This window comes from Sander vitreus, chromosome 16 (assembly GCF_031162955.1).
Source record: "Sander vitreus isolate 19-12246 chromosome 16, sanVit1, whole genome shotgun sequence".
NCBI lineage: Eukaryota > Metazoa > Chordata > Actinopteri > Perciformes > Percidae > Sander > Sander vitreus.
Window position 1 is genome coordinate 4,500,580 of NC_135870.1, and position 25,888 is coordinate 4,526,467.

General features: G+C 40.1%; 2 protein-coding genes across 3 annotated transcripts in view; both read right to left on the reverse strand.

Annotated features, from left to right (window-relative positions):
• The window catches only part of ttc28 (tetratricopeptide repeat domain 28), a 156,202-nt gene extending 140,210 nt beyond the window's left edge, over positions 1–15,992 (reverse strand). For both annotated transcript variants that reach the window (XM_078271274.1, XM_078271273.1), the window contains exons 1-2: positions 15,699–15,992; positions 2,899–3,273 (exon numbers count right to left, since the gene is read on the reverse strand). In XM_078271274.1, the coding sequence (XP_078127400.1) occupies positions 2,899–3,273; positions 15,699–15,728 (405 nt within the window). In that variant the 5' untranslated portion in view covers positions 15,729–15,992. The remainder of the gene's footprint in view (positions 1–2,898; positions 3,274–15,698) is intronic.
• A 2,565-nt stretch (positions 15,993–18,557) lies between these two features.
• On the reverse strand, positions 18,558–25,562 carry pla2g3 (phospholipase A2 group III). The gene is made up of 7 exons (XM_078271897.1): positions 25,037–25,562; positions 23,578–23,710; positions 23,341–23,475; positions 21,418–21,758; positions 21,194–21,323; positions 19,711–19,821; positions 18,558–18,801 (listed from the first exon to the last, which is right to left on the reverse strand). Exons 1-7 carry the CDS (start codon positions 25,560–25,562, stop codon positions 18,558–18,560), a joined length of 1,620 nt encoding a protein of 539 aa, XP_078128023.1.
• Between the last annotated feature and the right edge of the window lie 326 nt (positions 25,563–25,888).

Below are 25,888 nucleotides of genomic sequence, written 5' to 3' on the forward strand. Positions count from 1 at the left end.
GGCCAAACAGACGTCTTTATTTGTGACTAGAGAAGCTGAAGTTTCCCAGAGTGGTATGTGTTTAAGGATCTGAATAAATGCACCTGTATGTGGGGGGATGGGAGGGGGGGGGGGGGAGCCTCTTTGGAAGTTCTTAACAACTTCACAAAAACCCACAAAGCGAGGACGACAGCAAAACATTCATACACAAAACAGTCGGGTCTGTGGGAGAAAAACACTAAAATCAGTCAAAAGAAAAAGCTTTTTCGCTCCTGCAGCAGTTGCACTTCTGTGATGTGACTTCATTTGAATCACAAAGAAACAAAAGGCTTTTGCACTGAATGCACAAAAGAGATACACAAAACGACAAGAAAACAACTTTAAAACGCAAAGTTTTGTTATTCTGTACTGTGTTGTTATCCAGATAAGCATACAAACAAATGCGACTTCTGACCAGTTACACCCATCTGTTCCCATGACCGAGTCGCCTTTTTGTGTGATACAGTGAGTATGTGTTTGAGCCTGTTGTGCCAACAGAAAAGTCGACCGAGGCAGCAATGGGACAAACTGTGGGAGGCAAACGGACAAGAATAAAAGAAAAGAGAAGAGAGCAAAGCCGACCGGCCGGGCGAAGAGCAGAAAGAGAGAATTCAAGCAGAAGTAAAACGTCCCTCTCAGAAAGACTCTCTCTTATTGGTACTTCATTAGTCTTAACCTTGTATTTGACCCATGGCGAATGCAGCAGCAAGCCGAATGCTATAACACCGCCACACACACACACACAGGAATGCTGCTTCTGTTATTGTCTTTAAGTGCCAAACTCAGGCCAAGGCCTCGGCAGGGTTTGAAAAACAAAATAACAGCCGTGCGAAGCTCTCACACACACACACACACACACACACACACACACACACACACACACACACACACACACACACACACACACACACACACACACACACACACACACACACACACACACACACACACACACACACACACACACACACACACACTTCCGTCCATTCTCTCGCACAGAGAAAGGAAGTGGAGCCGAAGCTGGCCGGGCCCCAGTCGTCCAGACAGAGGTAGCCCCAGCAAAGCCGGTCTCCTGCCTGCATACTCCCCCTCTCTCTCCCTCTCTCTCTCTCTCCCTCTCTCCCTCTCTTCTGAATGGCTTTAAAAGACTCTCTGAGCCCTCACTATCCTTCACTTCCTCGCTGTGTTGGTAAATGTAAAGAGCCACTTCAAGTGTCAAGAAGTACTTGATGCAGTCTCTCTAGTCAATGCGCTGGAAATGTGAAACACTGCACATTTTGACGACTCTCTCTTACACATCAGTGGAAATTAAAGCAATGAAAAAACCTAAGAGTTCATTTAATGTCACAATTTCACAGGCACTGCTGTTGGCTGATAAATCCCCTCCTTTCCAGTGGTGGAAGAACTACCGAGGCATTTTACTGAAGTAAAAGTATCAATACCACAGTGTAGAAATACTCTGTTACAAGAAAATGCCTTGCATTTCAATTTTTATTTGAGCAAAGTACAAACGTTTTAGAAGCTAAATGTTCTTAAAGACCCAAAAGTAAAAGTACTCATAAGCAGAATGGCTCATTTCAGAATAATGTATATTATATTATATTACTGGATGTGTTCATCAGCTTAGTCTCCCTTCAACAATCACTCCCTTAACACTCTATCTGAACTTTATTATTTGCCTTCCTGTAATGATGTACAGGTACAGAAAGCACCGATGCATCAGCAAACATCACACACAGTCTGTCTCGTTGTTCAGCTCTCCATCATCATCTCATCACACATCGGTCTCCTAACGCCAGCGTATTTACAGGGCTATCTCATTATGTTGAGGTATATATGTCCGTGTGCTGTCTCTTTGAAACATACTTGTCAAACAAAGAAAGAAAGACTATTCAGCAGTAAGTTTAACATTACGCTATAAAAGCACAACATGTGGACTGCGGCATCTAAATAGCAGGCTTGTGCTCGGCTGCTGTACACCGGCAACAATCAAAAACTACAGCACAACAACATGTCTGACAGGATCTGGGAGGGAAAGAGGGGAAACAAGGACTGGGTTTCTTTTCTGAGAAGCCAATTAAAGTCTGTCGGGCACTAACTCGGCCAACCACAGGACAAAAGCAACGATTATATTCAGCAACAGGTGATGTAAGACACTTCAAAATGTTGACTTGTGCATAAACTAAACGCTGAGTCGCCAAAGTATACTGTGTATATACACATAACATACCATTACGAGATGGTTCGGAGAGGCAGGCTCATCCATACATCCATCTAACTATCCACTTAATGGATACATCCACTCTAGGGGTGTGCAGAATTCCAAAAATCGATTCATATATATATATATATATATATATATATTTTTTTTTTTTTAAATTGTATGTCTACGGCAATCACATGATAGACAGATAGATACTTTATTGATCCCCAAGGGGGAAATTCAAGGTCTCAGTAGCTTACAGACATCACACACACACACAACATAAACAGGATGATGAAATAACAAATAACACACAAATCCACATGAATAATATGGACAATAAAAGATACTAAATAAAAAATCCACATGAATGTACTATCTCATATATATATATATATATATATATATATATATATATATATATATACATCATCACACACACACATATATATGTATATATATGGGAAAAGTAACTACATTTACATACTGTGAATCGTTTTTTTGAACCGAGAATCGTTTTTAAATCGAAAATTGATTTTGAATCGACTCGTGAGCCTAACAATCGATTAGAATCGTGACATTTTCTGAATCGTGCACCCCTAATAAAATCCATCCCCTGCTCTCAGCTGCAGTATCTTCACCATTTGGAGAGTTTGACTGAGGGTCAGGCCTCTTACCTTGGGCCATTTGGGGTTGATGACACGCGCTTTGATAGCGTCGTCCAGAGCGGTGCTGTACTGGCCCAGTCGGAGATAGGCAGCCGAGCGGTTGCTGTACAGGATGCAGTTTTGGGGGTCGGCGGTGAGGGCCTCGCTGTAGAGACGCACAGCCAGGGCGTACTCCCCCTGCTGGCAGGCCTGGTTACTGCGCCGCACACGCTCCAGGAACTCTGCTTTGCTGAGGCTGGAGCAACCGGGAAGGCCAGGCGGGCAGGGCGGTCGGTCCACCCTTTTCACCGGCGGAGCTGGAGGAATCACAGGAGAGGAAGAGGAGGAGGAGGAAGAGGGAGGGTTGGTGGTCCTGCTGGCGGAGCGAGAACCAAACAGGGAGAACTGGGGAGCAGAAGGGAGGGGGGAGAAGACATTGGTTCATTTCTTAAATAGAGATAAAACAATTATTCCATCAGTCAACAGACTTTCGCAGGTTCACGCTCCTCAAACCTACAGATTTCTCGCCGTTTTATAGGATTGTAAACCGAAAATCGTTAAACCGAACAAGACATTCGAGTACGTCACTTCAAATCAATTAATGAAGAAAATAATCTGTAATGAAAACTTGTCATTTATGCATTAATACCAAAAAGGCCAACGTTAAGACGATAAATGGTTGAGAAACAGATAAGTCTTTGGCAGCGGGGCGTTAAGTGATTACTAAGATCATTACCAGTAAAAACAATAGCCCAGATATTGGCTCACATAAACAGGATACTCCAAAAACATGATCATAACCAGGATACCAGTGCATATGTAAACGCATTCACTATCGAGATTTTTTCAACTCCGACTTTTATATTTGCACTCGTACCACTTTGTTTTGCAACTGCTGCACAGCCATTGCCCTCGAGATAAATTAGGTTTAAACCTGGTTATTTGTTATAGTTTCTTTTACATTTATTGTTTATTTCCTTTTAATATCTTTGTCTATGTATGCACCATTCACCAAGGCAAATTCCTTGTAAGTATTACTTACTTGGCTATAAATCCTTGTCTGATTCTGAATCTCGGTATCTGTATCAATCGGGTTATATTGATTATTCCATATTTTGAACTGTGGCATAGACAGACCAATATTAAGACTGACCAAACGTGAAAAAGCTGTTTGCCCATAGTGTTGTAGAAATTGAAATAAGTTGAGAAAGACAGAAGTGGTTTTGGCTGCTGTTATATAAGTCATATAAAACCCAGGAGGACACCGAAGCAGCAGCAGCCTCATTTGCATGATGCGATACTGTAGTTTCTGGCAAAGGGGACACCCAAACTGCTGCGTGCACTTTTCTTTTCTGCTCGGTGGTAACGACTTAAATTCCTCAGAGAGACGGAGCGAGAAAGAGAGAAAAGTAGGAAAGTCAGGCGGAGACTCAGACAGTCCGATGAGGCTTCTGTTCTTCTCATTCAAACTTTGTGTAAAAAGTGCTCGCCGAGGTCTGTTCTCTGTAGCTTTAACATTGAGACGCTGCCTCCCTCCCTCATCGCTGGCGTTTCCAAATTTGTCCTTTCACCAGAGCTTACACCAAGGCCTTCATTATCTCTCTCTATTCCCCCCCCTCTCTCTCTCACACACACACTCTTAAAATATGCAGACTGGAGGGATTCCTAAAACTTGCAAAAGCATCACCCAATGGCTTTGAGCAAGAGGCGAGCACAGGCAACGTGATTCGCTTGAAATAAACTGGAAGAAAACTTTAGGATGTTCACACAGTCTCACACCTGAACTAATGCATCTACTCGGTGCAGGTTTTGACCACTTTGAGCTAACACTAGGACTAACATTAGTCCTATGCTTTGCCAGAGAAATGTTTTAAACTTCTTTCACCTGCTTAGAGAAAAAAAAACCCACTGGTTTTACACATGTAGTCAGTGTAAACCCACCTTCACACTGAAATATATTAGTTTAAATGTTGTTTCAACAACGATATATGTAACCTAGACCTAAAGAAAAAATGTGTTTCTCCCAAAGGAATTACACACGTAAAATGATGTGTTACCTTGCTTCTATAGTTATTGTTCCTTTATTTTAATAGATGGAAACACACCTGTTAATGCATCTTAACTGGATAGTGTTTTAATCTCAACAACAGGACAATACAAATATAAATGCTGTCTAAAAGCTTTCTCTACACTCACAGGAATAACATTCTGGTGGGAAGAAATATTGAATCTTCGTTTAAAATCCCGGCCCCTTTTACTTACTATTGCTACTGTACTCCTGTCAAGCTTTCCAATCTATCACACGTGCAGATGATAATCGTGGCAGATTTACTGCTCGATGTTTGAGGTAATTTTGGAAACAATGGGCCATGCCGTCAGACAGAAGTAGACAAAGGCAGACTTCTACTTTTTAGTCTGCAACAGTCAGTTTTGTCGGCTGAAATGGCGACTGTAACAGCTGCAGTGGCTTATTAGGAGCTAGTTTCTATTTAGTCATGAACAATTTGAAGTTTTTTTCCATAGGTTAGAACAATGGTTCCCAAAGTGGGTTGCAGAGGACGCCCAGGGGTCCTTCAGGGAGCTCCAGGAGCTCCCCCCAGCAAAAAACAACTGATGTTATTTTCACTATTATTCCATCCATAAGTAACACGATGACATAATGTATGACTATTTTGTTCATGGGTTTTAAGCCCAGTTCAGACCAAAGATTCGCGACGAGACAAAACCGTTTTAGAACGTCGCAGCGGTCTGAACCGGCCCGTCTCGGCTTGACTCAAACCAGCTGATGGCCAGAGGCTGGTTTTAGAACGTAAGGGACGTCACCTGTTCCAACAGCCAATAGGGAAGTCATCTTGTAAAGTCAGCTACAATAAAATGATCCATAATCAATCAATCATGTTACAAACAGTTAACGGTAGGGATCGACCGATACTGGTTTTGCAAGGCCGATACCGATATCGATTATTAGTAGTAGCACATTGGTTCCAAATATTGATTACCGATATTTGGAACCGATATGCATTTACAGTGAAAAAAATAAAACGGCGATAAAGATTATCTGCAAACTGCCAAAAAACGGCCCAATAATCGGCCAGCACCGATCATTCTATCGCTAGTTAATGGAGGCTCAACGTGTGCCCACATGCACGTACGGTCGAGCGAGCCAGAGAGTGGCTGAAGAGAAGGAGCGCCTAGGACAAAGCAATGAATCAGAGACATTTTTTTTTTGACGATTCATCACTAGACTCACTAACTAACTGTAGCAAGCATCTCACTATCACTAACGTTATCCATGTTCATATTTAGACGCAACAAATGATATAGTCAGCTACAAAAAGCCTGGAAGTCGGAAGTTAGGACGGAAGTACAAAGTATCGCTGCTATGGAGATAGTCTATATCCTCGACGTTCCACTTCTGGGATTATCTGGGATGGCCGTTGCCTTGGGCTTCCTTCGTGTTGGCGTTCTAACCTCCGGTTGATTTGTGAGGACTATGGTTAACTGCTCCTCAGATCTCTGCAGGGTAAATCCAGACAGCTAGCTAGACTATCTGTCCAATCGGAGTTTTCTGTTGCACGACTAAAACAACTTTTGAACGTACACACGTTCCACCAAAACAAGTTCCTTCCCGAGGCTATTTTGCTAATTAACATCATCCACTCCTCTCTTATTTCTGCTCATGTTCCCTCCTCTATCAAAACTACTGCTATCACCCCTGTAATTCAGAAACCTGGTAATTTTAGACCAATCTCCAACCTGCCATTTATCTAAAAAAATCTTAGAAAAAACTGTTGCTGCACAGGTCCATAATGATCTCATCAACAACAACCTCTATGAACAGTTTTAATCTGGTTTTTGCCCTCTCCACAGCACAGAAACAGCACTAGTCAATGTCACCAATGACCTACTGATGGCTGCTGACTCAGGTTTTCTCACCATACTCATCCTCCTCGATCTGACTGCTGCCTTTGATACCATCTCTCACTATATCCTCTTGGATCGTCTAGCCTCCATTGGTATCATCAACACATCACTCAACTGGTTCACATCTTACCTCTCTGGCCGCACTCAGTTTGTACAACTTAAAAATGTTCAATCACAACCCTCCCCAAAAAAATCCTATCAGACATCTTATCAAATGGAGTTCCATGGTCTAATTCGTGTCAGTTTAGGAATCCTTGACGTGAAAAAGTTTGGGAACCACTGGGTTAGAGTGCAGGACTAATCACTTTCCACACACAGCAGAGCTCCGTTTGTTATTTACTTATGTGAAATAAATGAGTTTTCTGGAGGAAACTACACATTTGGCCTCAGCCGTCTCCAGTTTTGGCTCATCGTTTCTTTTATTTCGGGAAAATAAAGATTAATTTCTTGAGGTCTGTTGCGCTCCGAGAGCTGAACAACTTCTCTACTCGCCGTTTAGATCATGGCTTAATTAAGTGTGCCGCTGACAGATGGCGACGCGATTAACTCGGAAACAATCAAGCTGCAGACTGTTAAAAGCAAGATTTAAGTCTTCACTGTACATGGTCCTCTGAGCTTTGGGGACAGTGAAATCCTGACACTTAAATTAAGAGTCCAGGATTTTAGAAATACCGAGGTCAAAGGTCAAAGTCCCTCTGTTTCCCCAAACACCAGAAAGACTTTTTCAAATATCTGTAATCATTCAAATATTTTGGATTTCATTTATATAGTTAGCAGGTTATTATACTATCGTTATATTTTCTGCAAGTTTCATTTTAACAGAGTAGAGTTCAGGCGATCAGTCAACTATGTTCATAATCAGTTGATTGATTTGCTGCTGTTCTTTATCATACATGATAGAAGATTTCATATTTTTGTGTTTTGGACAGTTGATCCAACAAAACAAGCAATTTAAAAACATCAATTGTGAGGTGCATGGTCACTATTTATAGACTTTTTAATGGACCAAATGATTACTTGATTAAAAAGGGATAGTTATCTTTTATATCCAAACAATCCGAAATGTCCAAACTATCCCTTCAATCAGAAAATAATCAGAAGATTAGTTGATAATGAAAATTATCTTTAGTTGCACCTGTAAATGGAGTCGTTGCTTCAAGGAAATTTCAGTAAAAGTTGTCTTAGTCTGTTTATGTTGCTTGTATTTATTGCTGTACCTTAGGGCTGTGCAACTAATCGTATTTTGATCGCAATTTTCATTTCGGGATCGAATGGACAATCAAGAAAACAATGTCATCAAGGAAAACGATTATTTTGCACATTACGTTTTGCAAGTAAACTCTTTGGCCCCTCCCGAGGACTAAACTCACTTAGCCAACATTTGAATATATTTTTGACATTATTTTTTTAAGGGGAATTCAAACAGTTCAATGGGGAAAGTATTAGGGGTGGGAATCACCAGAGGCCTCACGATACGATAGCATCATGATACGATATTATTGCGATTTTAAACATATTGCAATTTTTTTTTTTTTTCAAATTTCAAATGATGTCCCCAAAAGGAAACTTTGTCACATCTGTTTTATCTGAAAAGATACATTTCTCCGTTTGTTCATCTTACTTCAGTTTTATTGCTGCACAATGGGATTGTCAAGCAGACAAACTGACCAACACGTATATAATAATAGATTGATATTTAGCGTCTGTGTATCGATACAGTATTGCTACAGAAAATCTTGCGATACTATGCTGTATTGATTTCCCCCCCCCCCACCCGTAAAAAGTATTTAGGGAATTTCACAGTTCAAATATTCATGTTCAGTTTTCGCTGTTCATTTGTTTAACTGTTTGTTAAGTTCAATAAATGCAACATCTTTCCAAAAGGCAATGCGTAATCGTGTTAAATAATCGCAATTTCTATATTGACCAAAATAATTGTGATTATAAAAAATTTTTTTTCCAGAATTGTGCAGCCCTACACTGTAACAATGTTCTTCTTGGTCAGGTATCTCTTGAAAAAGAGATTTCAATCTCAACAAGACTTTTACCTGGTTAAAGAAAAGGACAATAAAAAACACAAATGCTGTTTTAAAGCTTTCCCCACGCTGACAGGAATGAAATTCTGAATCTCTGCACACAAATTCACAAAGAAAACAATCCAGCCCAGAAATAATACCATGTCCTCAGTGTCCTCTGTGTCCTCGGTGGCTTCAGCCCCGAGGAGTTCTGCGACACAGTAATGCCCATCTCACCGAGCAAATTTCCACAACTCAAAGTCCTCTTACAGTGGCCATTTTTCAGCTGTTCTCTCCAGCATGCCATCGTGTTTTTAAGTGTCACGCTGTTATGAAACGCTTGTTCACATGTGACAAATGTGATATAAAGCAGCGCTTGTTAAACATGTTACCAGGGCGCAGTTTGCTGGAAAAAAACAAAGAAATCCGCATACAGTATCGTGTGTGGAACTAAGACATGCATCTCTAAGCTTATTATTGTTGAACTAGAACCATAGGCATAGATTTTTTTTTTTTTTTTTGGGGGCGGGGGGATGCAGGGGATTTGTGTGTCTCCCCCCCAATATTTAGAAGACATAGATTTGTCCCCCTTAAAATAATATGTCAAGACAACAAACTCCCCAAAACAGGTAAAAATAACCGTTAAGGGGGTTCAAAACATGTACAGCAAAAAATAATTGTGTCTACTTTGCAACATTGGGGGTTAAAGAACACAACAGGAGCGTGAAAACTAAACTAAATATAGATTTAAACTTTGGAGCCCATGGCTGTAACAAGGTCTCATTCTCTAACAGATTTGTACAGGATTCCTAAAAAAAAAACATCTGGAAACACGTGTGATGTTTTGAATATGCAGAAAGTTTTCAACAATACAGGAGAATAATTATTTCCTTTGCATAAATAAAGACATTTGCATCATAAATTGTTGCATAGTAAAATGCACCAGAATGCAGGAGACGACCGTACGCCGTTATTATGTGTCCCTCCCCAATGTTGTGACAAAACCTACGCTCTTGATTGGAACACAGTTAATAGAGCGCAAGAAGAAATACGACTGAGGAGGAGTTCAGTGAAGACTTTTGCAATCACACGGTTTACGTTACAGAGTAGGTTGTATACACGGTTGTGTGACAATGTTCTCTAAACAGAGCACCTGTGCACAAACTGTTCAAATGGTTTGTTTGAAAGTACAGAGGATATCTTTGTGTGTGTGTGAGCCAGAGTGATCGATAATCAGTCAAGTTTTATGTATTACATGTTTGACGAATCAATCAATAGTCTAATAGTCCAGCCATGAGGATTTATTTTACCTTAAAGTGGCTTTAATGGGTTTTTTTCTGGCCACTTGGAGGCCACAGAAACTGTCTGCAAACAAACAACTTACATAGTAAATATCACAGAATGGATATAAAGATGGGCGGCGAGTCTCCACTTCCTCCCACTGTACTAAGTAAAGCCAGTTGTGGCAAGAAGGGATACAGCTACGGCCAGAAGTTGTGCAAAATTACAAAAATATTCACAAAATCTAATTTAAAATAATAATTCATGTTTAATGTTAATACTTTCACTCAGGAAATGCATGTTAGTTCCTCTGTTCCTCTGAGCCAGAGTCTGCACAGTAGTTACCGGGGCGGTGGAGCCACGGTATCAAAGTCCCACCCATACACCCGCCCAAACCAATCGCGAGTCAATCCCAGCTGTCAATCATGACGTTTCACCCCGTTTTTATAGCATCAAATAACTAATAAAAACTGATCCGAAAAATGAACACTTGAACAAATATCAGCGTGATCAGAACTACCTAAAATGACAGAAACCATCGTCCATAAATTATTTGACACATGGGTGTAATTTACAGGAGTGATGGGGGGGTTACAACCAAATCAAAACTAACCAGTGCAACCCACCCCAAAAACCTATTGTAATTTCCTTTGAGTGTTTGATATTCTCAAAATTTCCATTTTGCTCGAAAGTGGAGATCTGAACCCCCCCCCAATGTTGAACCCAAAGTTACGCCCTTGATTTGACGTGTACTAATTTTTTTGTTTGGCCCATGTCCCATCCGCTAACATGGAGGGGGCGGAGTTTATGACCTGTACTGCGGCCAGCCACCAAGCGATCCAGATGTTTTGGCTTAACCCCTGGTTAATATGGCAAACTTGGTGGCAAACAGTTGTTTATTGAAGCTGCCAGTATGCTTCTTCAGAGGTTCTTGTTGGAGGGTTGAATATCTTTCCGATGTTAAATTAGCATTCCATTTCTGTAACTTTCCGATACCAACAATCCGACATTCACACCCACCTCCCGCCGTGATTGGCCAGCTGTGCGTGAGAAATTAAGCTCTCACCTTTCTGTCACTTTTCATGAGAAAAACTAAGTGTAACACCTTCCAGAGCCGGTATAAACACTTTTGATACAACACTTAAAAACTAGTTCTGTTCAAGCATAACCAAACCTATAAACATCTAGCATGGAGCAACATTAGCATCCATTTGGATCTTTTTACTTTCTCATAGCTCTGTTTTTGGTCTCCACCAGCTCTTGAGGGAAATATCCGTCTCTTTAGCTGCTAAAAGCTCCACTATGTTCACCAGCTAGTCTTTGACTGTGTCTGTGTAGAAAGTATAACTTAAACCCCACAAGAGGCTTTGAACTGCTGTGTGTGCAGCCTATTTCATCTGGATGTGATTCGTTGCGTCACCTGTCTGTGTTTGATATTCCTGTAGCAGCTAATTAAAGGTGCTGACACACACGCACGCGCACACACACACACACACACACACACACACACACGACAGTAGCACTAATTCACTCAGCAGGGCATTTCCACTGACAGTTTGTTATTAGAAGTGTCACCGCTGATGTATGCAGCAGTGGAAGAAGTAGTACTCAAGTAAAAGAAGCAAAGTGTACAAATACTCTTTGTCCTGCATTTAAAATTGGACGTACAAAAGTATTAGCATCAATATATATATATATATATATATATATATATATATATATATATATATATATATATATATAAATAATAGTACTTTATATAACGCTGGGTAGCCTGACAATTTCCCGCCAAAGGATCAAAAAAGTCGTACTGATGAAATAAAATAACGTAATTTCTGTGTTGATTATATTTTGCATTATTAATTTGACTCTGCAGAGTAATCAAAGCTGTCGAATAAATGAAGTGGAAATAAAAAGTACAATATTTGCTACTGAGATGTAGCGGAGTAGAAGTATGAAGTACCATAAAATGGAAGTACTCGAGTAGAGTACAAGTAACTTAAAACTGTACTTAGGTGCAGTAATTGAGTATTGAGAAATGTATATAATGTATAGAAAAAGTGTTAAGAGTGTCTGAACGAGACTGTCATCCCCCGAGAAAACGCTCCCAGAGATAATGTGTTCAAGCAGCAATTACGACCTATATTTATGTTTCTGGTGGCGGCGCCCTCTAGTGGCCGTAGTGATTATGATGGGAGCAAAGTCGGAAGTATGGTTATGGATATAATGGTCCCTAAACATTTTGTTTGTTTATTTAGGATCCTCATTAGCTCCTGCATTGCAGGTGCTATTCTTCCTGAGGTCCTTAACCAGACAGATTTTTTCCTAAACTTAAAGCAACACCAAAGCACTTTTCCTCTTCGGCCCCCCTACAGGTTGGTAGCGGAGTTGTCCATTACCGTTCTCATTCGAACTACAGATCCGCTACCCGATCTGTCAAACTTGCATAGTGCGGTTATAGCCGATAGAGGGCCGCAAAGCGAATGCTGAAGTTCCGTTACGAGTTGATGAACCACTGAAATGATTTTGGAAACATTATTTTAAGGTACAAAATAATCTTTGGTGTTGCTTTAACTAAGTAGTTTTGGTCCCTAAACATAACCAAACTGCAACCGTTTCACAACGTTAAAGACGTGTTTAAAATCGCGACCCTTACGTTCAAAACGGCAACGGTTACGTTCCCTGGTTTAGATATGAGGTTGTATTTCCTGAACAGGAGTTTGCAGACTCACTGACACACATGCAACAAGGACCCAAAAAAAAAAAAAACACAGGAACACAACATGGATGTCCTGTTCTAGTCCTTAGAAAAACACACACACACACACACACACACACACACACACACACACACACACACACACACACACCTCCTTACTACCCAGGTCAAAGGGAGTACATTCCTGGAGAACACAGAGACAGAAACTGGGTGGCTGAATACCTGCAGAAGAGAAAACTTTGTCCCTGAACGCTTTGATCTGTTAAAATAAGTCAAGGCCTCGAAGGCAACGCATTATTAGTTGCAAGCAAGTTGTGCGTGGATGTAGCTGAGAAAACATGGTAAGATTTAGATTAGTTGACATACTTTACTACTGTAAATTGTACAAGCAAGAAGCAACCTTCTTTTTTTTTTCTTCTTTTTTTTATAATACACCAGGTTAATATTAGTCTATATGCTCGAAATTCCACTTCCGGGATTGCTCCATTGCTGCCGGAAAATCCGCCAGATTTCACTCATTTTGGCCGGATATCCGTTGCCTTGGGCTTCCTTTGTGTTGTAATTTTAAACTCTGGTGGATTTCTGAGGACTGTAGTTAACTGCTCCTCAGATCTCTGCAGGGTAAATCCAGACAGCTAGCTAGACTATCTGTCCAATCTGAGTTTTCTGTTGCACGACTAAAACAACCTTTGAACGTACACACGTTCCACCAAAACAAGTTCCTTCCCGAGGCTATTTTGCAGAGGCACCGTTGCTCCGTACAGCGCTTAGTGCTGCCCACGCCGATTGTGATTGGTTTAAAGAAATGCCAATAAACCAGAGCATGTTTTACTCCCATCCCCGAATGCTATGTGGAGTAGCCAGACCCTCCTCCAGCGAGCTTTGGAGGAGGGTCTGGCAAAGCGAGACTAGGTTAATATTTACATTACGAATTGACACCCAAAAAGAACTTTTTATTTATACATCCGTCATGGTGAAAAGGCAGATATGCAAAGATCGATTTCTGGATTTTATGACTCGATATCAGATCCCTCAAAGATTGCTTTTAATTGGAGAATTGATTATATAAAATCAGCCCTGCTTACGTATGCATATTTGTGAAATTGGCTGGCTTAAAGGTGCTGTAGGTAGGATTGTGAAGATCCAGGACTTGGTCAAAATATTTGAACATCCATAACTTCTCAGTCCCTCCCCCCTTTCTGCTAAAGCCCAAAACTGTCTCCTAAGCCCCTCCCCCCACAAGGGAGAATGAATGCGTGTGCATGAGCAGTGATTGACACGCAGTTAGACACCCCGGCCCTGATTGGTGCATCTGAACAGTTAGACACCGCCCCCTGGCCCTGATTGGTGCATCTGAACAGGGAGTGGTGGATTTCTTTTTAAATGACCTGCTTCATGTAGTTCTACTGGAACATAGGGTCAGTTTCAGCAAATATGACAGAAAGTTAGTTTTAGAAGTCTTACCTGCTGCACCTTTAAGACCAATGTTGGAAAGTAACTACATGTAAGTACATTTACTTACAGTAAGTACTGTACTTAAGTACAAATTTGAGGTAATTTGCTTGAGTATTTTCACTAACTGTTATTTTACTTCCAACATCTCAGAGGCAAGTATTGTACTTTTTACTCCACCACTGTACATTTATGTATACCTTATTGATACCTTTAGTTTTGTGTTACTTAACAAATTATTAATACAAAATATAATCAAGAAGTAATTTTAAATGATATATTAAATTAGTAAAAGATGAGACTTTGTTTATCCCTTGGTGAGTATACAGTAAAAGTAAAACAAGCTTCACTTTTATCAGCTCCAACATAAAGTGATGAACACATTATGAAATGGGCTGTTCTGCACGAGTACTTTGACTTTTTAAGCATATTTTGATGCTAACACTATTGTACTTAAGTAACTTTTTGTATGCAGGACTAAGAGAGTATTTCTGCGCTGTAGTATTGCTACTTAAGTAAAAGATCTGAGTACTTCTTCCACCGCTGCTTAAGACCAAAGTTAACATGGTGTTCACAGCTTTACAATCTCTGGACTGATGTTAGAGCTGAGGAGATTTGTTGATTAATCGATTAGTTGATCAACAGGAAGTTAATTGAATATTTTGATAATCAATAAATAATTTCAGTCATTTTTCAAGCAAAAAATATGAACAATTCTCTGGTTCCAGTCTCTCAAGTAATGCTTTCCTTTGTCATATTTTATAGTAAACTGAGTATTTTGGTGTTTGGGACAGCTCATTAAGCAATGGTGGAAAGTAACATAGTACCTTCACTCAAGTACTGTACTTAAATACAATTTTGATGTACTTTTACTTTAGTTCATATGATTTCAATTGTATGCCACTATATACTTCTACTCCACTACATCTCAGAGGGAAATATTGTACTTTAACTGCACTCCACTTATCCAAATGATCTGACTATATCATAATAAAACTCTGAAAGGGACCATTCTGCCCAGCACGTTTAATACCTTAAGTACATCATGCTGTTAAAACCTGTGCACTTTTACTTGTTAAGAGTATTTGCACTTTTGTATTGCTACTTTACTTAAGTAAAACTTCTGAGTACTTTTCCACCACTGTCATTAAGGCATTTGTCACTATGTTCAGAGATTGTATGTTTAACAGACAAAAAGATTAGTCAGTTTATAGAGAGAAGAATTGGCTAGCTGATTTTTGGGGTGTTTAATGAGTCGTGCCAGTGGTTTTTAAAATAAATCCTACAGAACGGCAGTTCATCATGGGATGTGAGCTGCCCGTTAGTCTGAGAACTTACTTTCTTTCTTCTCTCAGCCTCCTGCCACCCAGACCAGCTCCAACAGCGGATAGTTGAAACCACTAAATAAAACATGCAGCACCGTTTTCCATTAGCTTTACCTTTTCTTTCCTCGTTCTTTGCTTTTCCATCCTGCTCTCGGCTAAATCCGGCAGCGACAAACTTTCATCCCACAGCAGCAACAGTACTGAGGCAGGACAGGAAAACACACCATCCAAAATAACACGAGACTCACAGTATTGTAGTTTATCCACAGTCTGCAGCGCGTTTTAAATATCGATAAGATAGGGAGACGTGTTGTGTGCTATGTAGCAACCCTCCAAACTTTTTCCTGGGGAAAGTTAATCCAGAGTAAATGCGCCATGTTCCCACCGCCGAGCTTTTCCCCGTAGCGAAGTTTTTGTCCGGTGAGAGGCGGGGATCCGGTCGGCTCCATGGCTGCAGCCTTCAGCAAGGTTTCAATTACTTTTCATGACATCAGAGAGGAGTTGAGTTACCTGACAGATATTCATTACAGCAGGCCTGTACTCACTGTTGGTATGCTAGCGTAGGAGACTCAAAGTGATGCTGCTTTTCTTGTGGAATAAATGAACACAGTTTGGCATGTTTTTTTTTTGTTTTTTTTGTTTTAACTTTTACTAGGTCAAACAAACACCAACAAAACAATACATAATTAAACACGTGACATTTAGTCTAAATGTCAGGAGGCAAACTAGTATTTAAAACTCTTTACATTTGAAATAAATAGTTAAACATTTTGGAAGATATTCACTTTCTTAAGAGGAAAGATAAATAGAAAATACTGCATATGTATATGTATATCCACAACAGTCAGGTTTAGCTTAGTTTAGCACAAAGACTGAAAACGGGGGAAAGAGCAAGCTAGTATATCTCTGTCTAAGTAAAAAAACAAACACTTTTTGCTTCTTACAGATTAAACTGAGCTTTAAAAGGTGCTGGACAATACAGGCTAGCGTATTCCCCCTAGCGGTTTCCGTACGTGTCTGTTTTCTAAATATGAAGTTACAGCAGGTTAGCTTAGCTTAGCAAAAAGTCTGTAAACGGGTAAACAAATTTTTAACTACACAGTGTTAACACAGTTTGTGTTTACACTTTGGTTTGTATGGACTATGTCTTATGTCTGTATGGTAAATATGAAGCTATCTGGTTAGCCTAGAGTAGCATAAAAAATGGAAATGCGAAAACAGCTAGCTTGAAATTGAAGTGTAAAAATGTATTGTCAGGCAACCTTTTGGAGTTCTTTTGTCACTGTTAGGTTGATGGGCAATCAGAGACTTTTACCGCACATAACCCCCATAAAATCGCAAATTGTTGTTTTTACACTTTTTTTTTTAAAGTAGTGAACAAACGAGATATACTGTAATGTGTTAACTAGTTAGCGTAAGAGTTAAGTGGGTTTTGTTACCTTTGGACAGAGCTAGGCTAGCAGTTTCCCCTTGTTTTCAGTTGTTATGCTATGCTAAGCTAACGTTACCTGAAAGTAGCTTCAGATTTCAGAAAAAATATGAGAGTGGTATCATTTCTTTCCATCTAAGAAATATATATCTGGCATTTGTGAGATCTTCTCCTAACTCTCAGCAAGAAAGCAAAATCCCTGAATGTCAAATTATTCCTTTAAGTCATACATGCTTCTTGCCTCATAAACCAAATATTTAACCATGTGTCTTATGTACATATATTTACATCATTTTATTTCTACATATTTAGCATATATATATACAACTCACTACAACACAGAACACATTTTTAAAAATACACTCAGTGCTAAAACCTCAATCACAGTGACATAAAAAGGTTGGTAAACTATGACCTCCTTTTTAATCAATATGTCAGGGAAAAGTGCCACAGATATCAAACTCATAGACCCTTTTCATTGCAGACATTTTCACATGTAGCATAGTCTACATCCAAGCAGCTATAACTGTAGTTACTGTAGGCGCTTTAAGCTGAATGCCAATGTCAACATGCTAACATGCTCCCAATGACAAAGCTAACATACTTATGTTTAGCAGATGATGTTCACCATTTTGGTTGAGCTTGTTACCATGCTAACATGTGCTAATCAGCACTTAATACAAAGTGCAAGTAAGGCTGATGGTAATGCCATTAGTTTTCCAGGTATTCCCTGTCCAATAGTTGTGGAGATATTTTACTGAAAACCATGTATGTCAACCTCATGGTGGCGCAAGAGGAAAAGTCAAGGGATCATCAAAATCAGTAGGATTCATCCTCTGGGGGACATGACTGTCTCTACCAAATTTCATTGCAATTCATCCAAAAGTTGTTTAGATATTTCAGTCTGGAGCCAAGCTAACAAGAAAGCACAGGTGTAACTAATCACATAAGGTATTCCAGTGAGCCAGCATGTATTATACTGTAGCAGCGCTCTTGAACTGGCGCACCTGAATTAACTAATATTAATGTTATAAGTCATACCTGTGCTGTTCCTACTTAGAATACGTCCAAGCCTTTGCTGTGAAAAGTCTTTTGTTATTATTGAGAAAATGTTTTCTTTTTTTAAATCCCATAAAAGTTGTTACATTTGGTAACACTTTGGTCAAAACTGAGTTCCACTACATCTCTGATGTAGACAATATGAATACATAATACTACAATATAAAACGGGGACCCAAAGTGTTCAATATTAAATAAATAAATAATCATATGATGCAGATAAAAAACTTGTTGTATGACCATGCAACATTTTAAAACTCAGCTCATTATTATTATTCTTTTCACTGAGTTTATTGCAGGCAATTTTTTATTACAACCCAGCAGTGTTTTTGTATTTTATTTTAACATCTTGTTGGAAATACGTGTGATGTAAAACTTTCATCAGGATGTTGTGAGATATCAACAGACTTAATGTCCTATTTATCTATTTAACATTGAACCATTTTGACTCTCCATAGTATTCACACTCAGACGAGCGCTCTTCCTCACACAACTGGCTGATGTGCACTCTGACCGTGTGTTCTGGTCTTGTTCTGGTTGAGTTTGGGCCGGACCATCCTGAGACACAGTTTGTGAAGCCTGACAGCTCTGTCTTTCCTCTTAGCTCTCCTCGTGTTTGGCCTCCTGACCTTCAGTTGGACCGCCTGTAGATGGCGGTGCTCCTCCATGTCTGCTCTGCTGCTCTGCTCCAGCCGAGGAAGCTCTGCTTTCACCACAACTGATGTACAGCTGTTGGACAAAGAAGAAATAGTAGTTTTGTGATGCTATTAACCAGTGGTGGAGTGTAACTAAGTACGTTTACTCAAGTACTGTATTTAAGTACAAGTTTGGAGACTTTACTTGAGTCTTTTCTTTTCATGCTACTTTGTTACTATACATGTTACTTCTACTCCACTACATTTCAGAGAGAAATATTGTACTTTTTACTCCACTACATCAATCTGACAGCTTTAATTACTAGTTACTTTACAAATTAAGATTTTTGCACACAAAACACATGTAGTTTATAAATATATTTTATTATAAATTAAACTATCCAACAATATAACGGCCTACAAGTACAAGTCCAGCTGAAATGATTAGACCATTAAACACACAACTGTTTGGATTGTTTCCCGTTTCTAATATGTGAGGATTTTTCTGCATTGAGAACTTTTACTTTTAATAGTTTAAGTACATTTTACTGACGATACTTACATGCTTTTACTTAAGTAACATTTTCAATGCAGGACTTTTACTTGTTACAGAGTATTTTTAGAGCGTGGTAGCAGTACTTTCACTAAAGTAAAGGATCCAAATACTTCTTCCACCACTGCTATTAACTCAAGTACTGCATTTAAACATTTGAGGTACTTGTACTTGAGTAGTTCCATTGTATGCTACTTAAGCCTTTCTAGCTCACCCAGTAAGAGCGCGCGACAGATATCAGTCACAGGAGAGACAAGTAAGCATTGCATGCAATTTCACTCTTACATGCAATAGAGTTTTTATACACTGGTTCCACTAAAGTCAATGATCTGAGTTCTCCTTGCATCACGGCTCTACAGAGTGATCATATTATATAATGCAAAAAGCAGCTGAGTCATTTGATGTCCCAGTTTGTTTAAGCAAGGCCATGTAAATATGTTGTTTACTTACATTTTGCCTGCTGTGCAGTTCTGCGGCATGAAGCAGGATTGAGACACATTTCCCAGCAGAAGAGCCTGTACTTCGGTCAGTTGTCTCTGTTTAGCCAACGTCTGAAATAATCTAGGACAGACAAACAGAAGAGATCAGCAGGCAGGCCAACAAAAAAAAAACAGATGAACAAACCTGGAAAGCTCTAAGAAACCCAGACAGAGACCACGTGTGCAAACATGAGATTATGATCATGTCCAAGACCGTAAAATTGTTTCTGTGCACCTTCTGTCACCACGTGACTCTGAATGTGTGTGTGTGTGCGCTGCTTGTGATCTAGTTTGTGCTCTGAAACCTGACGTCTGCCTGTGCTTCAAAGAAATAAATGTGAGTGCACCATTATCACGTCTGTAATCTGCAAATAGTACTGTAAATATTTACAGGGGGGGTAATCGGTTTGTGTAATCTAGATATGATGTGACACATCTCAACGTCATTGAATATCATCCGGAACAGCTGATCCTGCCGCTAAGATGAAAGGGATGTAAATCACACGTTTTACACAATACGATATATTGATTCTTTGGACAATACAATAATAACTACTACGATCGATACAAGACAATATCATAAATCCATTTAACACAATCGGTTACATTTATTTATTTACCAAAATCAACTAAAATATGATTTGACAATTTCATTACTAAGGTCTTCCAGACATTTAATAATCTACTCTTTTTAATAAAAAGAATAAATATAAAGTGGGAATTACAAAATAAAAGTGCATCTTAGAGATATATCAATATTTTCACTTTGTATTGATGATATTAGATCGTTGAGGATTGTATCGATATATGGATCCAGATCTATGTATCATTACACTCCTATAAGATAATCACAATGCTAATAAAAACGATAAATTCTCAGTATGATTGGTGTTAATTTTCTTGAGCAGCTGTGGAAGAACTATTTAGATATTTTTATTTCCGTAAAAGTACTAATACCACACTGTGAAAATACTCCACTTAAAGAAAAAGTCCTGCACACAAAACCTTACTGAAGTAAAAAAAAAAAAAATGTATCGGCTAAATGTAGTTCAAGTACTTAAAGTACTTGAACTACATAACTCAGACAACCACTGAGTACCCCGAGCTAAAATCCAACATGGCTGCTCCGTGCAGCAACAGTTTTAAAAGCTGTAGTAACATACAGTTATTAGCACTTCTGTTTTATTTGTGTCTCACTAAATCAGTCGTACAGACAGCTGTCCATCTTCTATCTGTGGACAAGTTGTTACGCTGTTTTTGTATGCTCATAATACAGCGTAATTATTTTGTTGCACACTAGCATTCCTAACGATGGCTAACCAGACTTGTAAATGGAACGCATTCAACTCGGGTGTGACGTCATTCCCAGCTTCGGCTTCCGAGTTCCGAGGCAAATGGAATGCACCATAGAGCTACAGTACTTGGTTATATTTCACCCCTGTTTGTGGATTTACCTGGTGGTACAGTTGCAGTGGTACAGCGTCCTGTTGTCTGGGTTGTGGAGGCCATATCTCTTCCGCTGGGGAAGGATCTTGTTCCTGCACTCGTCCAGATCCTTATAGACAGCACACGAGAGCTGCTTCTCTGTGGATGGGAAATGTCAGTTTCTGATAATATTCAGTTGCATCGTGGTGATGTAGAAATATAAACTGATATACAGGAGAGATGTATTGAATACCTGTGATATCCAGCTCAGAATGAGTTTGTTTTTTGGTCGGTAAAGTGTTCTCCAGATCGTTCGGAGCTGATCCGGTGAGTCCCTGTGACGTGGAGGTGGTAACGTTGGTAACGGGAGTGATGGAGGCAGAGGGGGGACTCGTTGACGGTGTAGGGACTGTGAATGCTGCAGCAGCAGCAGCAGCAGCAGCGATGGAGTCTGACGTGTTGCTCCCCAGCAGCTCTGTGGGTATGGTGGTGTTTGTGAAGGAGCTGTTCATGCTGGCCTCGGTTGGATCGGGGGACTCGTACGCCGTGGGTGGATAAACCTCAGCATATAGAGCCATTTGGGTCTCTTTACACCTGTAGGTCACAACAGAAGATTCAATTATTTAAAGCAATTGTTTGATAATTTGGGAAAAACACGTATTTCACTTTCTTGCCGAGAATTAAAAAGAGTTCTGTCGATTGTTGGAGCAGATGATGCAAGAAAGATTTCTGTGTGAACACAATAAAGTTTGATCCTTTCATATCTTATCTTAGATCAATACCACTTCATAGACTAATAAAAAAAGCTTCTGTATCTGAAAAGTGCCTTAAAGCTTTTCATTTCATTCCCCTCTTTCTCTCCCCTTTCATGTCTTTAGCTGTCCTGTCAATAAAGGCCTAAAAATGCCCAAAAAGTAAAAGCTGCATTCTATCTAATGTCCAGCAGGGGGCGACTCTACTAGTTGCAAAAAGAAGTCTGTTTCTATAGAAGTCTACGGGAAAATGAGCCTACTTCTCACATGATTTATTACCTCAATAAACATTTTCAGAATGAGTTGATGGCCTTGTGGTTTATGGCTAGTTTCAATTCTTCTTTAACACAGCATGATGTTCATTTTGTAAATTATGGTCGCCGCTTGAAACGTGTTAACGTGAGACAGTCGCAGTTTGGTTAGGTTTAGGCACAAAACTACCTAGTAAAGTTTATAAAAAGATCATGGTTCGGGTCAAAATCATCTTTTACGTTACTTAACTTCTGGTTAAGCACATGACTAAGCACTTTTACTTTTTCCGTTCACAACGTGACACCAATCATGGTCTCCTGGGTGAAGTCTTGTTTGTTTTTTTGTTTTTTGACCCATCCAACACCCCAACCTTCCTACCTCCTTACGTGGAATTGACAGTAGGTCACTAGAGTGATCCGCCATAAACGTAAATATGAGATGTAATTGTTGCTTGAACAAACTTATGGGAGCGTTTTTCCGTGGAGGACAATCTCTGGAGTAGAAGTTTAAATGAGCGTGAAATGGAAATAATAGTGAAGTGCAACTATATCAAAATTGTACTTAAATACAGTACTTTATCAACTAGTCTCGCTTTGCCAGACCTTCCTCCACAGCAATGCAGAGGAAGGTCTGAATAGTCCACACAGCATTCCTGGACAGGAGAAAAACGTGCTCTGGTTTATTGGCATTTCTTTAAACCAATCACAATCGTCTTGAGCGGTGCTAAGCGCCGGACGGAGCTGCAGTGCCTCTGCAAAATAGCCTCGGGAAGGAACTTGTTTTGGTGGAACATGTACATTCAAAAGTTGTTTTAGTCGTGCAACAGAAAACTAGCTAGCTGTCTGGATTTACCCTGCAGAGATCTGAGAAAAGGTTAACCATAGTCCTCATAAATTGACCAGAGTTTAAAATGCCAACACAAAGGAAACCCAAGGCAATGGATATCCGGCCTAAATGAGTGAAATCCTGCCGATTTTCCGTCGGCACCTAAGCAATCCCGGAAGTGGAACGTCGATGATATAGACTATTCATCAACCAACATTGCTAGAGCTGCTAATTTAAAATAAAGAAAGTCATCCAAATCATTGATAAATTCACAAAACTTCATTTGTACCCAAAATACAAACCTACATACCCCGCTGTGTTAATGAATAAACGAGAACTTTACTTACATGCCAAACCAGTTTCTCTCTTTACACTGGAGTTTGTGGGAGAACTCAAAGCAGTGCATCTTAAGCAGGTTAAAGAAGGTGTATCCCACCACGTTGGATATGCTGTCTTTGGCCTCCATCAGACAACAGCGAAACCTGCAACACAAATCATTTTGGTTACATCGTTGAAAAAAAATCAATTACAGATCAGTTGATATGGACATGAAATGTCATTTAGCGACAGTTATAACTGCGTACTTGTTGTCACAATCACAGTGAGACATGGTGAAGATGTTGCTGTTGAAAACACCAAACTCGGAGTGAAAGGACAGGATGGTGTGTTTGCACTGGTCGTGTTCACGGCAGCAGCTGTCGGTCTCTGCAAAAACTCCTGAAAGAGATGAGGGGAGAGGGACAGAGTCGGGATCAATCCAAAGATTATTAATAAAGCTGCAAGCAGCGATGAATGGGCCCTCGTCCCTCCCAGCACATTGGGGGTACTAGCGGAATGCCGTTTGCCCGTTAAAAATTCCTCTGTCCACTATGTGGCGCTAGAGAACACACACTAATTGTACTTTATGTTGCTGTATATCATGTGTAGACCACACCATGACAATTTCATGTGAATCGAATAATGTTTGTCACATCAGGCTGACTTCCTGTTGTCAGTAGGTGGCGCTATGACCATGACTTATTATGGACATATAGATGCCTCCAGGTCTGGACTCTTATCCAGCATGTGAAGTTTCAGGCAGATTGGACAATTTAAAGTGAAGTTACAACAGCTTCCTGTGTCATGGCGATGCACTTTTGGCATCGTGACAGTCTTAAAATGCTGCTGACCGCATTTGAAAAGGATGTGTTAGATCCTCTACAACTGCAACTGCATTTAACTGAATGGGCGCCATTTTGTAATCTTGTATCCAGGTCAATATAATACATCCATGGAATGTACACAATGCAGGTTTCAAACTTTCAAATCCCCCCCAAAAATAGGCTTTGCGAATGTTTTAGAAGGAAGGAAACATCGTCAACGCATTTGTTAGATCTCAAGGATTCACACAATGTGTTTTGGGGAGAAACACTGAATGTAAACAGAAGTTTGTTTGTTTACATGAAAACTACCTTCAAGTGACATCACTTGAAGGTAGTTTTGCTTGGCTATTGAGTTGCATTATGGGAAATGTAGGATTCAGTGTTTGGGAGCTAAAAGTCACGACATCTCGGCTTTTGCTGCTTTGATTTTGACTATTCTTTCATCAATCTGTCTTCTGGCAAGTCCTCTAACTTTATGGAAATGCAATACTAAATCACTGAGTGCCTCTTTAAGTTCCCTCTGCTGTTCTGAGAGTTTCCCTTTTGTGACTTTTTGTACATATATGACATGAACTTTACCGCCTCTGAATATTATAAGGCTTTTGTGTGATTTCATGATATTGTATGTGACCTCTAACACTGGTTATGCCATCTGATTGAGTTGTCACTCTACTTCTGTAGAGACACGTCAATTTATTTACAGTATAAGTATTCAGTACTTCTGTTTCTACAGTATAGAATGTGCGTGAAACAATTCTTTTTCTGTAAACTGCTTTGGTAACATGTTTTATTTTGTGCATGCCAAAAAAAAGGAAAATTGAAATTGAGAAAAGTACTAAAAAAACGTGTGTTATTATCCCTTTAATCATCTGGTGACTGTCTTACATAAGTATCAACCTACCCAGATCTGCATATGACGGCGCCTTGTTGCCGGAGCCGCACCAGAGAGTCCCTGGCACAATGAAACCGCGCTTTACACGCTGATGGCTCCTGACCTCTGACCTTTCAGCTGGACTCTGATGATGTCCACCGACGCTCCTCGCCGGCCTCGGGCGCCCACCGTCCCCCAGGTCAGCCACAGACCCGCACAGGTCCTCTGTCTCCAACATGGAGTCCACATCGAGCTTTCCATCCGGGTGGTCGGAGAACTCGTGCGTGCGCTCCCGGCACAGAGAGAAATAGTTCTGGATCACTGCCACGTCGTCGCTCCACGCGCAACTGCGCAGAGCGCGCTCCCCGGACCAGGCGCTGTGGTAGAGGCGCAGAGATGGAGAGGCCTGCCGGGGGTCGCTCCGGAGGAAACTGAAATGCACTTCTTCATTAGGCAAAACTTTAGTCCAGGTGCAGAGGATCGATGCCTCTGCAGCCGCGCAGCGCAGGAGTGATGATGTCAAAATGACAGCGAGAAGAGGAGCGATGTGCGTCATGGTGGCGCTGAATGAGAGAGGCCGAACACCTTATATTTGAAACAAATGATTCCTCCAGTCACTCAGCACCAAATGACAGATTGACAGACTCCAGGTCGGTTTTAAACGAGAAGGGGAGGAGGAGGATCTAAAAAAACATATCCAAATCCTCTCTCTCTCTCTCTCTCTCTCTCTCTCTCTCTCTCTCTCTCTCTCTCTCTCTCTCTATCTGTCTCAATTCAATTCAAATTGCTTTATTGGCATGCATGTCAGAAATAACAATATTGCCAAAGCATCAAGGATAATAATGTGAGAAGAAATACATACTGTACAATTCATTGAGTAAA

Coding starts and splice junctions, on each gene's coding strand:
- pla2g3 (XM_078271897.1), bottom strand. CDS start 25,562: ATGACGCACATCGCTCCTCTTCTCGCTGTCATTTTGACATCATCACTC. Junction 19,822..21,193: donor CACTGCAACTGTACCACCAG/GTAAATCCACAA, acceptor TGTCTGTCCTAG/ATTATTTCAGACGTTGGCTA. Junction 18,802..19,710: donor AACTGCACAGCAGGCAAAAT/GTAAGTAAACAA, acceptor TTTGTCCAACAG/CTGTACATCAGTTGTGGTGA.